This window comes from Misgurnus anguillicaudatus, chromosome 19 (genome assembly GCF_027580225.2).
Source record: "Misgurnus anguillicaudatus chromosome 19, ASM2758022v2, whole genome shotgun sequence".
Lineage (NCBI taxonomy): Eukaryota > Metazoa > Chordata > Actinopteri > Cypriniformes > Cobitidae > Misgurnus > Misgurnus anguillicaudatus.
In genome coordinates, this window is record NC_073355.2 from 35,850,093 (window position 1) to 35,865,692 (window position 15,600).

Below are 15,600 nucleotides of genomic sequence, written 5' to 3' on the forward strand. Positions count from 1 at the left end.
ATGGCAGTTTTGATGCAAAAATCTTATCTAGCAACATATCAGTAATTTCTTGCATTGTGTGTCTTTTCCAGGAGGGTCTTTCAGGTCCTGAGGATATGTTGACACTAGCGGGGTACTTGGGAAGTGTAGATCCCTGGTACGACTGTAACCTCAATGGTTTGGGGGCTATGATTCTCAAACTCGCTCAAATGGTAATCATTACATTTCTCAAGAGTTCACAGTCATGAATCATAATCATCTCTCTCGCTCTCTCTCTCTCTCTCTCTAATTTTGAAATCATTTTTCTATTTCTTGTAATTGTAAACCGAAGTGCAAGGACAAGCTTTTTTAGGTGCAAAATGAAAGTAATATGTGGACAATTAATCATAGTGAGATTATATAAGAGCAGGACTTGAGAATGCAGTCTTACCTAAATTTTTGGAATGGATTGAATGTTTATGTTGTGTGTTGAAAGTATAATGTTGTTTTGGCTCTTTGCGTTTCAACATTTATTATGGTAAAAATGACATTGAAAAGGTTAAAACCATTTTCTAAAGCATGTCCTGTTTTGATACTGTATATTCCAGTACACTGCCCTACAAAGCCAAAGCGCAGTAACTACGCCTTTGGTCAAAATTGAGTCAAGGGTTGAAATGGGTTTTGTGAGATCTGTTGTGTCTTCTGGTTCAATTGTGTCCCATTTCATAGAATTGTGTGTGCCAAAATTGGAGTAGCATGTTTGACGGGCTGGTGTAAAAACTTTAAGGGCATTTTTCTCGGTTTCAGTGTTTGAATAGTTACTGCACTTAGCTTTTGGAGGGCAGTATAGTAGAGTATCATTTGCCTGTTTATTTAAAGGATTCCAAATAGTCCAACCCATTCTCATGAATTGCATATAAATAGCACGCAGTGTTGAAAATTGTGCAATACATACGCCAAATTCCAATTTTGTGTGTTTATGATACACCAGTCCTTACCGTTCATCTAATCAGTCCTTCCAGAAAGAGTTTTTTTGTGATTGTTGCAGGCAAAAATCTTTAATCTTGCGGCACGTTTTCATAAAAAATGAATTTTTATGCGATGTTATTGCGGGAACTTGCAAAAACTGTTTGCAGCTTTTCAATAATGTTCACGTCACATAATCACGTCACTTCATAACGTTGGAATAACAACAGGGGACATGGCTGCGCTTGTGTGAAGTAAATGCAAAATTTTTCAACTTTCTGCTAAGATATGTGTGATTTTTTGCTACGGAAAATCCGGGAAAGCCCTGCATATTTTGCGCACGGAAATCTGTAATTTGTGCGCCGAAAGTGCTGCATATTTGAAAAATTTGGCCCCCGCATAAATATGCGGACTTTGCTTGATTATGCATTGAATCATGCGATCGCATAATCGTGTTTTTCTGGAGGGACCGTCTAGTACAGCGCATCTTTTCGTGTCAATTTTATTTTGCCTATTTTTAAAGGTCCCGTTCTTTCAGTGTTTTTGAAGCTTTGATTGTGTTTATAGTGCGCAATATAACATGTGTTCATGTTTCACGTGTAAAAAACGCATTATTTTTCACACAATTTACTTATCTGTATAGCGCTGTTTTCACTGTCCTCAAAACAGTCTGATGTCTTCCTTGTTATATGAAGTCCCTCCTTCAGAAATACATATCGAGTTCTGATTGTGTAGCTTGTTGAATGTGTTGTGATTCGATAGCAGCTTAGCTTGCCGTTAGCTTAGCTGGCAACTGACGTATTCCTGTGGGCGGAGTTTAGTCAAAAAACTGTTCTATTGACGTCTTTAAAGCAGAAAGTAGAGGGCTGTAGTCCAAACGGCCGTTCGCTGTATCGCCTGGCAGTGAACTTTGAACTTTATCATTTTACAGGTTTTATTTATGCTATTATAGCAACATCACACACTAACTAGGGTTTAAAAATGGGATCAGGAAGAATGTGACCTTTAAAACATGGTCTCTTGGAGTTCGGGTTAGAATTGGGGATTGTGTTAGGATGTCATTTTATGTAACAAAAGGTTGTTCTCAGGGGCGTAGCTAGAATTTTATTTTTGGGGGGTCCCATCTTAAAATGAGGGGGCAACTCTTTCTCTCTCTCTCTCTATAGCTTAACACCTGTACACATTTGAAACAGTATATTTACTTCACTGTTTCAGCAGAACATGAAGTAGACTCAGATGATATGGATGGCACATTTTCTTCTTCTCGCTCATCTTTCCATGCTTTTTTGAAAAAGCGTAATATTGTACTATGCGGGCCGGCTGCCATTGTCACCAAATATTAATGAACTATGAGAGTCGACAAAGATGACAGCATAAGTTACGCACAACAACACGTGACATGAGCTAATTCAATCAAGTTTGAAAACAGCTGTCAATCAGACTAAGAAATCAACATTTTCTTATTTTATTTTAAAGGTGCAGTGTGTAAATTTTAGCGGCATTTAGTGGTGAGGTTGCGGACTGCAACCCATGGTTCAGTCCACTGCTCTTTCCTCGCTTTTAAAACGCATAGAGGAGCTACATAGAGGAAAACATGTCATCGATGGACACAATTAAGTAAAAAAAGTTTGTCCGTTAGGGGCTTCTGTAGAAACATGGCGGCTCAAAATGGCGACTTCCATGTAAGGGGACCCTCGTGTATGTAGATAAAAACGTCTCATTCTAAGGTAATAAAAACATAATGGTTCATTATTAAAAGGTTTTTATACACCCCTGATAATATAGTTTTGTTTATTATTTAGCATTCCTGTCAAGAGATCCTTTTAAAAATTACACACTGCACCTTTAAGCAATTGGAAATCTGTAAATGAGGGGGCCAAGGCCCACCCAGGCCCCCTCGTGGCTACGCTTCTGGTTGTTCTAACCCAAACAACAATGCTAAAAAAACAGAAAAAAAGATAAACTAATACATAAAATGACACAAAAATATGCGACGTATTAAGTGAATGGGAAGGACTTGCATATCATATGCATGCAAATTTTTGTTCACACTGCGTGCTATTTATATGCAAATCATGAGAATAGGCTAGGCAAAACAACATTATGTTGGATGTACCAATGGTTTACACTTGCCTGAGGGGTGGTTTTCCTGAACAGGGTTTATCCTAGTCCCAGACTAAAATGCATGTTTGAGCTGCCTTCATTTAAAAACATATTGCACAGATGTATCCTACTGTAACATATATCAGTGTCATAGTTTGGTCTCAAGCTGCACAGCAGTATTGTTTTTTGTAAGTTATGTTTGTAAAAACGACTTGTATATCCTAATATAACTAAGACCTAGTCCTGGATTAATAGTGTTTGTCCATCCACTATCAGACAGGAGGAGTGTTTGGACAAAGCTGTCAATATTTTACAGAGATGACACAATTTCCCTTTATTAAGTAATAAAAGATTTTTTGTGATTGTAGCAGTCAAGTCACTCTTCAGACTCCAACCCCTTCCTGTTAGACATCATCTCCTATTACACACGAGTGAGTCAGCAGCCAGTGCACCTGCCCGTCTACTCTGTCAAGGTTTGAATGAATTCGACTATTTATTTCTACATAATTACTGGTGTAACTCCACCTGGGTGATTCTCACGAAAACTTCTAAATGTATGAAAATGTAAAAATTGCTTAAATTTACTTTTTTTCCCACCAGACATTAAAAAACAAATTCTGGAGTAAATGGGAACATAAATTTAAAAACTTTTACTTATCATTTAACACTTTTTGTAACATAATTTAAAAAATTAGTCCTAAAAAATCTCATTACCGCAACAGTCAGAAAACATCAACACTGACATATTTTCAAAATGACATGACAAACCTGAAAGAACATAATTTGGAGATTCTGCACATGCATTTAAAATAAAAGTATTATGCTTCTATTAATTAAATTAACATTTAATAAGCATCTGTTGCTGTAATGATAATCAAAATGTCGTGTAAGCATTCTGACAAGACAATATTTCAAATTAACTGTAAAAAAAATGATCTTACCTGGTAGCCATCTTGAAGTAACTGGTCCATGTGCTTGGTCACTCAAAATCAAACTTTATTAAAATTCTGTATGTGTGCTTAAACTGTTCTCAAAAAGTGTTGCGGAGGATGAGAACATCAGGCATGGACACATCATTTTCCTAATTTTTCTTCATTATTATTATACATGAATATTCAGTAAATATTTTTTCTGTCATCTAAAGTAGTCTAGCAAAACATCCATTTATTTTTTTTCTTAATATTTTTGTGTTAATTTGATTAAATTACAACATAACGCATGTTCAAACACAGCCGGACACATTGCGGTAATGAGAATTTCAGCAGAAAATGAGATAAAATTTTCAATTATAAATTCTTATGTTGAAATCACACATTGTGCAAGGTAGAACACAGTATTGTGTTAATTCTGATGCTTTTTAATGTAACCATATTACACATTTTAAAGCTAAAATCATTAGTGCCGTGGTGTTTCAATGGTTTCGTGAGAATCACCCACCTACTCTTTGCCACTGTTTAGCTGGAAACATTTAGCTCAGTTCCTCAATGTGTTGGCAGTGCTAAAGGTTGCGGGTTTGATCTCAGAGAACACACGTAATGATAAAATGTATACCTTTAATCTACTATCTAATCTAATTTGCTTTAGATAAAAGCATCTGCATAAACAGCATACATGTTTGCACAGTTTCACAGATAAGACTAAAGTCACCCCAGACTTAAATGCATGTTTGACCTGTCATATGCACACCGGTAGTGATTATTTAAGTCACATCTATAAAAGCTAATTAAAAGTGTAAATTTAACTAACGCTTTCTCCTGGTTTAATCTTAGTCTGTATTTCAAACCACTATTTATCAAAATAAAAAATAATAATTGCATTATTATTATGATTTCACCCTCGTGTCATTCCAATGAGGATGTTTTAAAGATTGTTCTTGCATTGTTTATCTAAAAATAATAGTAAATGAAGAAGTGAAAATAACTGACTCGTCTGCTTTATTTAAGGTCTTCTAAAGCTATGTATCTTTATTAGTGTACTGGCCCTTTAAGGCTAACAAAAGAATATGTTTTGTAATCATCAATAGTATGTCAAGATTGTAAATATTTCTGGATATTTTCAATGACAATGAATGCAGCTGAATGTCGATATTTTCCTATGTTTAGATTTCTTTCGCAGACTTCACGTCCGCCTCAGTGGAAGAGGTTTTTGTATCTCAGCTGCTTATAGACTTTCCAGAAATCAAACGTTTCAGAGCCACACTCAAAGACACAATTAAAGGTATTTTAAGTTTTATTGTTACGTGAAATGTATCTAGATTCTGTTAAATGCTTATAATAAGGTTGTATTTGTTAACATGAGTAAATGCATGTAGCTAATATGAACTAACAATGAGCAATGTAGTTTTATTAAGAATGTTAGTTAATGCCAGTATAATTAGTTCATTGTGCATTAACTAATGTTAACAGTTACAACTTTTGATATTAAAAATTGATTAATAAATGTTGAAAAACACAATCTAAGATTAACAAATGCTGTAGATGTATGTTAATGTTAATGCTAACGTTAACAAATACAACCTTATTGTTATGTGCCGTTTATTTATTTATTTACTTTTTTTTTTACTTCTGCCTTGGAGGTTCAGTACGGTACAAAAGTAATAGCCCACAAGAGCTTTATGGTGCAGTAGTTTCATTAAATTATAGAAAGGTAAGCTTCCTTCCACTCCTATTTGTTCTTCAGATACTAAAATTCAACTTCCTGTTAAAGATCAATTGCGTCATTTCTTCACCACTTGTGGTGCCAAGCAGAAGAGCAAAAATAGTGTTCGTTTAACCATTGGTCATTCAAACACTTATTCCCACCTCAGCCCCACATCATTGGTCGAACCAATATCACAATGACTAGATAACTAGGCTGCTATTGGTTACCACTAGTTGTGCAGAAATGACATATTTCAGCCTTACATGCTTGTAAATATTAGAAATAATTTATAAGAAATCAATTTAAAATCAGTTATAAGCTATGTTAGTTTTATTTACTAAGACAACTTAAAGGGACACTCTACTTTTTTTTTGAAAATATGTCATTTTCCAGCTCCCCTAGAGTTTCGGAATCCATTCAGCTGATCTCCGGGTCTGGCGCTAGCACTTTTAGCATAGCTTAGCACAATCCATTAAATCTGATTAGACCGTTAGCATCGGGGGAAAAAAAGTAATGAAAAAGTTTCAATATTTTTCTTATTTAAAACTTGACTCTTCTTTAGTTACATTGTGTACAGGAGGCGCAATATAGTCCCGAAAATAGTCCCCTGCTATTGAAAGATACTAGGGGGACTATTTTCGGCTGCTGCGTAATATTATTGCACCTCCCGCAGCCATGTTACAGCAGCAGAGTCCTTAATTACTCCAGAATGAGATTATGGTTCCTAGTCATATCTGCCTAGAAAATCGCAACTTTTAATTTTTCGTCGTTCTTAGTACAGAATGTAACTACAGAAGAGTCGGGTTTTAAATAGGAAAAATATCAAAACTCTGGTTATTATTTATTTTTAAGCGCGATGCTAATGGTCTCCTCAGATTCAATGGATTATGCTAAGCTATGCTAAAAGTAGTACCGCCAGACCCAGAGATCAGCTGAATGGATTCCAAAACGGTAAAATTCAAATGTTTAACTCTAGGGGAGCTGGAAAATGAGCATTTTTTTTTTAAAGTGGAGTGTCCCTTTAAGAATGCACTTCATGGCAGTGGCTCTTTAGTTTATGCATGAATAATGTTTTGCTGCATAATCATATATGTTCTTAATTGTTGATTATTTATTCCTTAGGCTTCAATAAGTGACAGAGAACAGGAGAATGGAGTGACTTTAACCACATGTGGCATGTTGGTTACCGTCGTGCCTTCATGCCGAGCCAAAAGTATGTCATGTATTTAAAATGGTATAAAACTAATGTTGTCATTGTAAACAGCAATCTTTTGATGACATCAGCATTGACTTGTTTTGTTTACAGTCAGTGTAAATTCTGATTTTTAAAATATTTATTAGATTGAAAAGGAATGCTTATTTTGTTTATTGTTTGGGGTACAAAACAGGTGTGTTTGGTTTCTCATGACTGACAATATTACAGATTTACACTGGGCTCATAAAGTACAACGTCAACGTTTGAAGAAGATCAAAACCCTTTATTAAGGTTGTCTTTGTGCTTTGAACAATACCCGTTCTTGTCTTTTGATGAAGTTTTTTGATTCACTTCAAATGTTGACTATTGTATTTAGATGCTCAGGTCATTTTAAAATATATAAAGGTCATTGGATGAATAATAAAATTGTAAAATGCAGAAGTTTTGTCAAATCAACATAATTTTTTAAAGGGCACCTATTATGCAAAATCAACTTTTTCCAAGGTGTTTGGACATAATGGGCCCTATTTTAACAATCTAAGCGCATTGTCTAAAGCGCACTGTCTAAATGGGCGTGTCAGATGCCACTTTTGCTAATTTAACGACGGAAAAAATGGTTTGTGTGTCGAGCGCACGGTCGAAAAGGGTTGTACGTATTTTCCTAATGAGTAATGGGTGTGTTTTTGGGTGTAACGTGCAATAAACCATTGAGAGTCTCAGCTCTCATCCCCTTTAAAAGCCAGTTGCGCTGGCTCTATGTCTAATCCCTATTTAGATGACTTTGTAAACTGAAAAACTAGAAGTTTACAAAGTCATAGAAGTACAAGTAGCAGGCTTTTAATTGCTGTCAATGTATTGATATCCTACATAATCAATGTAATCTCATAAAATAATGTTCAAATATGCAAGAAAAGGTTTGTACTCTAAGAATACAAACAAGAGATAAAGAATTTACAAACGTGCAGAGAGCCGAAGCGTTTCAACACTAGAACAGCGCCATGGCATTTTTTACAAAGCATTACTTAAAATGTTTCTCATCTCACCATATCCACAGGTACAGTGTCATCATATACAAGAAATCCGTATGGTAGCATTTAAAAACATTTAAAAATAGATGCATTTGTTTAAAGCAAAGCATTTATTTACTTACTAGGCTACAGGTGAAGCAGCTCTTTGTGCCTTTTAACGTCTCATAATTAGTCCTCATTTATGTCCAAGCGACTCAATAATAATCTTTTACATTCAATCCTTTAATCTTTCATATTTAAAAACATTTTTGTGCTGCTTGCGCATTCATGTATGTGATAAGCAAACCCGCGTTGTCGTCCCGTTTATAGGCGCATATTACTACTGCGCTCTTTAAATAACAAAAAACATATTGCGCCATTGACTTTAGACTAGGTTTTAGTATGGCGTAGTCTATTTTAGTAGCCTCAAAATAGCAACGCGCCAACAATGCGCCTGAACACACCTCGTTTTCAGACCAGTACGCCCATGGGCGCAAAAGGGGGCGCAAATGCATTTGCTATTTAAACAATGTGGCGCTAAACATGAAAATTATAATTGCCCAGGGTGGAAACTAGCAAAAGACACTTGCGTCGCGCATTGCGCTGCATTGCGCTAGGTGTATGATAGAGGCCATAGTGTGCTGGCAGTGTGTGAACACAACCACCCTATGATGAAAAAGACTTCTAATACATCTTGTAAAAAGGCCATAATAGGTGCCCTTTAAGTTAATTTTGCATAAAAATATAAGTTAAATAACTAGCTTTTATAAGTTATGTCAACTATTCACAGGTCTACACTTAAAATAGTATGTTGAATTGACTTGCAAAACTAAGTTGTTTTAACCATGCTGCATTTTTTTTTGCATGTGGTACGCTAATGCACAAATTATGCTAGAGAGCTTTTCTCAGAACTAGCTTGTTTTCTCTATTCTATTTTTACAATGACTTGTGACTATATAGTGTCAGGCTGATTTTAGTATATATAGTCAATTTACCACAGGTTCACACACACACACACACATATATTAACTATGCGCTGCTGACTTGATAACCACAAAGTGTTTAAAAGCTTTCTCTTAACTTTCTACAGTGTATCTATTGTAATATAATTTAAAACACAAAGTTTTGCTTCCTTTAAATGTGTGCCACCTGATGATACATATTTTCGATGAGGAAAAGAAAAAGTGATGTGGGTTTGCGTGTTCATACACTAATTCTGCATGCTTTTTCAACACAGGTCTTCATAGTGTCAACATAAGCTTTCAAGATATAAACCCCACAAGGACCATCACAGTAAGTGGGTCTTTAGATTGACTGATCAAAATAGGTTTACATGCACAAATAATGCTTCAATATCTTCTCAAATATTAACTGATCCTCTTTTGTAGGCTCCTCTAAGAGCTGTCAGCGCCAACTTTCGAGTTTTGGAGAACAGGTCGTTCTCTCTATGTTTGGATAAAGATTCTCGTAGAACCTTCAAAGATGTCCAGAGGTAAACGGTCATACAACAATTTATTTTTATACATAACATACCTAAATTTCGGTCCTTATTTGTTAAAATAAACGTATTAGTGGTATTTGCTAAGACAACTACTTTATATTGCTCAAATCTGCTGTAAGGTGAGCAACAAACATAACATAAGTATGAAACTTGACACGATGAGCATGGTTTGTGCTACAAACAAATAAGGCATGATACCTAAAAACAACCTATTGAAAGCGAGCTACTTTTGGGGGTTTTGGCTGGCAAATGACAGAAAAAATGGTAGATTTACAGAGAATGAGGATCCAAGCCATATTTTAGGCAAACTTGGACAACCCCATTGCAAAAACATAAAAACCACCCACAATGCTTTTACATTGTAGAAGTGAGTTTAGCATGGACAGGCAATATGCACATTTATCCAAGTGCATTCAAGCTATACATGTATTCCCTGGGGGTCAAACTCATGACCTTTGCGCTGCTAACACAATGCTTTACCAGTTGAGTTACAGGAAACATAAAAATCTCGTTACTGATTTTATTTAGAGCGTTTTTTCAATTCTGTTTTATCTTCTTGCCCAGAGTATTGAGATTTTTCCATGTTTGGACCCAGGATACTGTCTTCAGTCGAGTGCTAAGTCCAAATACACTTTAGCAGAGGGAGGTGAACCATTCATCAAATATGTGAATAAAACCCTCACTCTGCCAATCAACACCTTCTGTGGCACAGACCAATGATGGCACGGCAAACATCCATGACATTCAAACAGAGACACAATGAAGCCTGATACCTCTTGGAGGCCTTTTATTGTTTTTGTGTACTATTTGGAACTGTTCTTCATAGACAAAAATAATACTAAAAAAGGCCAGTTTTCTATTAACATATATTGTTATGTGTTCATGTGTTTTAGTTTTTGTAAAAAATTTGCAATTACTGAGAGCTGTAAAATGTTCGATTTTTCAGAAACATTGTGTCTAATATCTTGTTTACACTACTTTCAATACTTTTTGACAAAACATATTTTTGAAATTGTATGGTTTATGAAATATATAATATAACACTTTTCACAGAGTTTTATTTTGACACTTACAATTAATTAAAGTGATCATTTTGAAAACGAATTAAAGTGATTATTTTAAATTAAAATGAATTAAACTTCAAATAAAAACGAGAAGCCTTCAAGGCGTGTTCGACTCATGAGGGAATCACATCAGAGTATCGCGATAGCTAACCGCTCTCGTGGTACTGTGATGTCACACGCCGTTCGGTCTGCGCAGCGCCGCACTACGTTGCACGCATTTAATATGTAGTTCCGGTCTCTTACCAAAAGAGGTCGCTGAAAAACCGAAAACGGCGTTTTGATTTAGACCCTGCACATTGAGTTTACACGTCGGCCATAGCTGTTCGGCGAAAAGAAACTAAACTTAATAACTTCTTCTGGGTAGTCTACTACTTAATTTATATGAGTCGACAATAAATAATCGCTTGTCAATCAAACCATGTGTATCTGGATTTACGACGTCGCAGGTAAGTGACAAACGTGTGTGTGCGAAGTGAACAGGTGCAAGATCCGGTTCACCTGTTACCTGTGTGTCGTGTCATTTAAAGTTTTGAGAAGTCTGTCATCGGTCCTTTTAGCCCGTTCGCGTGCTTTAAAAGTGAATAAATATAGCTGTCTAAACTTATTTTGTGTTATAACTGTAAAGTGGTTTGTGGTGAGGTTAATGTATTGCACGCTTGTTGTTGCATTTTTATTTTAGCTCGAAGTACTGTTTTAAAAGAGCACGATGATTTGCACACAAATGCAGTTTATTTTATTAAAAGAAACTAAAAAGTACTTAAAAGTATTTTGTAGCCTACTATAGTTTAGTGTAGTATACACTTTGTTACTGTAGTATGAATTAAACTATATGAATTTATAAAACGTACACGGTAGTATACTAAAATATTTTCTATCGTAAGGTTTAAAAACACTATCAAGATTTAAAGTTTAATACAGTTTTCTACAGTAATTACTAAAGTATGCTACAGTATTTGGGGTCGTAATATAGAGAATAATATTAGTGCTAGTTTTTTTATATAGTGTGTTTCAAAAACAAAGTGCTTTATATGGAAATGAATGGCAAAAACTAACATCAGAAATAAAAACAGCAGATAAAGTCAAAGATGTTTATTATATTAATTCATAATAAAGGCAAAATATACATAAAAAGCTACTGAATGATGAATATGAAATTATTTGAAACCATATTTCAAATTAATATCACGGCCCATTGATATGGATATCATTCAGTACCATGCACCTGTCACTGTAAATTTTTATAAGTGTTTTGCTAAAAAATTTACTAGCCAAGTTGTCGCTGTCTTTTCACAGAATTGTAACTGACTGACAGTCAAGATAACACAGGCAGCAATGCAGAAAAACAAGCAGTGGAATGTAAAAGGTGCTATGCGACTGGCTGGCACATTTCACTTTCTTCACTCCTGCGCCTCTGGGTGTCTCCTTCCCTTCCTTACCCTCTACTTTCGGCACCTGGGTCTCACGGCCACCATGACCGGAATCATCATGGCGTCCCGGCACATGCTCGCCCTGGTGTGGCGACCCATCTCCAGTGTCCTCGCCAGGCAACACGACAAACGTCGGGCGGTCGTTGTGGGATCTCTGTTTAGCTCAGCATCTGTAGTTTTAATTCTTTTGCTTTTTCCATCTGAAGGACTCAAAGCTGAAAGTGGCCGATGTAATGCGAGTCAGCTCAATGCCAACGTTGCAGAAGATGGGGGTGAATTTACTACACTGGAAAATTTACCACAGTTTAATGCTACCGTGTACTCGGTATACAATACAACTGTTGTGACTGAACAGTCTAATGATGATGATACCGCCGAATATACTCCTACACCTTTAATCTCGAACTCAACACGGTCGGTCAGAAAAGTTCGATCTTTGCAGGAAGAACATCCACATTCGGAGTTTCTGGGGAGCCTTAAAGTTATGGACGCTCAGCATCAGATGTTCTTTCTGGTTCTCATCGTGACTGGATTTTGGGAGTTCATGGCTGTTCCATTAGAGTGGACCGCTGATGATGGATTATACGAATACTTGGATTTTGTCGATGCAACTGACCGTCACAGAAGCGCTAAGATTTGGAAACAACTTGGGGCAGCTTTTGGCAATGGTGGTGTTGGTATTCTTGTAACCGGCCTGTACTGTCTCACCGGGACTACGGCAGAGTTTTATTCTTATGCCATACTCATGATACTGACTGTACCTGCAGCTGCCCTATTGCCTTTGTACCTCCGCAAGCGTGAGCGCCGTACTAGTGGTGGCTTTAAAGCACTACAGCTGGTACATGGAAACTCACAAGCATTACTATGCGCTGTAACTGTCGTCCTCACTGGCATGGCAAGCTCAGTCGTGTCTGACTTCTTATTGTGGCAAATGCAGGATCATAATGCAACGGAGACCCACATGGGCATCTCCTTGGCCCTTGCACACTTTAGTCAAGTTGGCTTCGTTCCACTAGCTGGGCGTCTCGCACGCTTTCTGAAGTATCATGGTTGGTTACTGGTTCTGGCTGTCATTGCTCTATCACTGCAGTGTCTTTATTATTCTTTCTTGTGGGGCCCGTGGACTGTAATACCTGCTCAGTTACTCGCTGGCATTAGCACCGGTGCCATGTGGTGGTCGGTAGAGTCACAATGCGAGGACATTGCCACTCCTGGAACTGAAAAGACCATGTTCAGGGTGTTTGAGCTTCTATCACTGGAGCTGGGGGCGGGGTTTGGCAGTCTGATGGCAGGGTTTGTGGTGCAGAAGTTTGGGCTCAGTGTTTTGTTCCAAGGAACCGCATTAATCCTGGCTTTGTGGAGTATTGCTCTCGCTCTACTGAAGTGGAAGATTCCACGGCAGCGCAGGATAAACTACTCACGCTTGCTTGCAGCCGACATGACAGAGATGAGCGAATCCGATTCGGACCAGGAGAAAGACTGGCTTGAGACGGCTATGGACGATTCCAAACAGAAAAACAAGTGGACAATGGACAAGCCTTCAAAATAGTGTCTGGTTTACTTCCTTCATGAGTGTGTTGGATGTCTACAGAGGGCGGATTAAAAGAACTTTGACACCAAGATGCCACAGTGTTTTAATTCATAGATGTTTTGGTTGCTCCAGGGGAATATTTTCTTATTCCTGCATAATAATATCAATCATAGATGGAGTTATATTAGTGCAATCTAATGTGTGCACTAATATATGCCTACTGATAAACAGATAAAGTTAGGGGTAATTTCTCATGATTCCTGACATTTCTCTAACTAAATCTTTACCTGGATAAGTTATTGAAAGGCGCATTATTTATTCTGCAAGAGCGCAATTTCATTTTGCATCACATGTCAGTATCAGAGGGGTGTCTTTTATTAAATTAAAAGATAGTCATGCTACACAAACATTTAAGATGTTGGAAATATTTTCATTGCAATGCTGGATGTTAAGCCAAACCTGTATCGGAATAAAAACGTCCCAAACTTAGTAGTCTTTGTGACTTTGATAGATCACACAGTGGCTGACAGTTCATCTTTCAAGATGTAAGGGTTTTTTCAGAATATATGTGACCTCGGACCACAAAACCATGTCATAAGTCGCATGGGTAGATTTGTAGCAAAACTCAAAAATGCATTGTATGGGTCAAAATTATCGATTGTTAATGCAAAAAAATCACTCAGATCTTAAGTAAAGATCATGTTTCGTGAAGATATTTTGTACAGTTCCTACTGTAAATACAATATATCAAAAATGTATTTATCATTAATACTAATACTTTAAAGGGATAGTTCACCCAAAAATGAAAGTTCTGACATAATTTACTCACTCTCATGTTGTTACAAATCTGTATGGATGTCTTTGTTCTGATGAACACAAAGAAAGATATTTTGAGAAATGTTTGTAACCAAACCCTTCGTGGACCCCATTTACTTCAATAGTATTCTTTCTCCTACTGTGGAAGTGAATGGGGTCCACAAACGGTTTGTGTTCATCAGAGCAGGGAAATTTGTGCAGATTTGTAACAACATTATGAAGTTGTCATGTTTGGGTAAACTATACCTTTAAAGGAACTACACCTTTTTTTATCTCGGCCAAATATTGTCCTATCCTAACTTGCCATACAACTTTCAGATCTCAATTAAAAAATTATGAATAGTTTTGTGGTCCAGGGTCACATATATGATGAATTACATACATTTTGTTGTTTTTGTTTGATATGTTCATCAAGAACATACAGTACAAAAAAAAAATTTATTTGCATTTAAAGTCTTGAGGTTAGTTGACTTTTTTCAAGTTTTGTCATAAATGTGTTGTTTTTGTTTGAAATGTTTTGAAATAAACAAACCTTTTTGAAAAAGAGTTTTGTTTTTGATATGCATGGGCGTGTTTAATAATAAAAACTTTTTAAATTATTAAAGTTAAGAATCCATTCATTTATGCCTCTTTGAAAATACATGTTAAAAGTATTTTTACAGTATATTGAATCACTGTAAATAAATTCCGTAGAAATTACAATGTTATTGCAGCTGGGTTGCCGGTAATTTACTGTAGATTTAAATTTATGCTATTTACTGGCAGGAGTTTGTTCAGAGTTAAATTAATTTTAAATATTAACAAGTCTTTATCTTTACAGAATAAAACTATACAATAACGGCACCATGCAAAGCATTCTGGGAACCAGAGGTCATCATCAACCTTTTTCTGTTTTTTTGCTTCAGATTTTGTTTTCCAGAATGTTTTTCTTGATGCTGTTTTTTTAGTTTTACTCTGTAAAGACAAAGACTTGTAAATGTTTAATGTTTATTTAACTTTGAACAAAATGTTGCCAGTAAAAAACATAAATTTAAATCTACGGTAAGTTACCGGCAACCCAGCTGCAATTTCTATGGAATTTTTTTACAGTGAAGGTTTAAATTGACATTTTTGCCTGGTTTACCTGTTACCCGTGTGTCATGTCCTTTAAAGATTTGAGAAGTCCGTCATCGGTCTTTTTAGCCAGTTTGCGTGCTTTAAAAGTGAATTACTTTTAATAAATGCACTGAAAAAAAATATTCATTCAATTTAATCAATTTTTTAAATCAATTTTTTAAGGTAAGTGCTTGCAATCAATTTATTTAAGCTACATTTAAACAAAAGTTTTTTTATTTTATTTTACCTTTTTTTTTAATGTAGCTTAAATAAATGTATTGCAACCTTACCTTAAAA

General features: G+C 36.0%; 2 protein-coding genes across 8 annotated transcripts in view; both read left to right on the forward strand.

The window, feature by feature from the left end:
• Positions 1-10,407, forward strand: part of pik3r6b (phosphoinositide-3-kinase, regulatory subunit 6b) — a 109,478-nt gene extending 99,071 nt beyond the window's left edge. For 6 of the 7 annotated variants that reach the window (XM_073857571.1, XM_055194673.2, XM_073857569.1 and 3 more), the window contains 8 exons: positions 72-191; positions 3,396-3,500; positions 5,130-5,244; positions 5,603-5,673; positions 6,790-6,880; positions 9,107-9,162; positions 9,258-9,361; positions 9,937-10,407. In XM_073857571.1, the coding sequence (XP_073713672.1) occupies positions 72-191; positions 3,396-3,500; positions 5,130-5,244; positions 5,603-5,673; positions 6,790-6,880; positions 9,107-9,162; positions 9,258-9,361; positions 9,937-10,090 (816 nt within the window). In that variant the 3' untranslated portion in view covers positions 10,091-10,407. The remainder of the gene's footprint in view (positions 1-71; positions 192-3,395; positions 3,501-5,129; positions 5,245-5,602; positions 5,674-6,789; positions 6,881-9,106; positions 9,163-9,257; positions 9,362-9,936) is intronic. The other variant, XM_073857572.1, reaches the window with a different exon arrangement.
• A 139-nt stretch (positions 10,408-10,546) lies between these two features.
• mfsd6l (major facilitator superfamily domain containing 6-like) lies at positions 10,547-13,881 on the forward strand. Its single transcript, XM_073857573.1, has 2 exons — positions 10,547-10,880; positions 11,728-13,881. The coding sequence occupies exon 2, from the start codon at positions 11,767-11,769 to the stop codon at positions 13,408-13,410; it is 1,644 nt and encodes a 547-aa protein (XP_073713674.1). The 5' UTR covers positions 10,547-10,880; positions 11,728-11,766; the 3' UTR covers positions 13,411-13,881.
• The last annotated feature ends 1,719 nt before the right edge of the window (positions 13,882-15,600 follow it).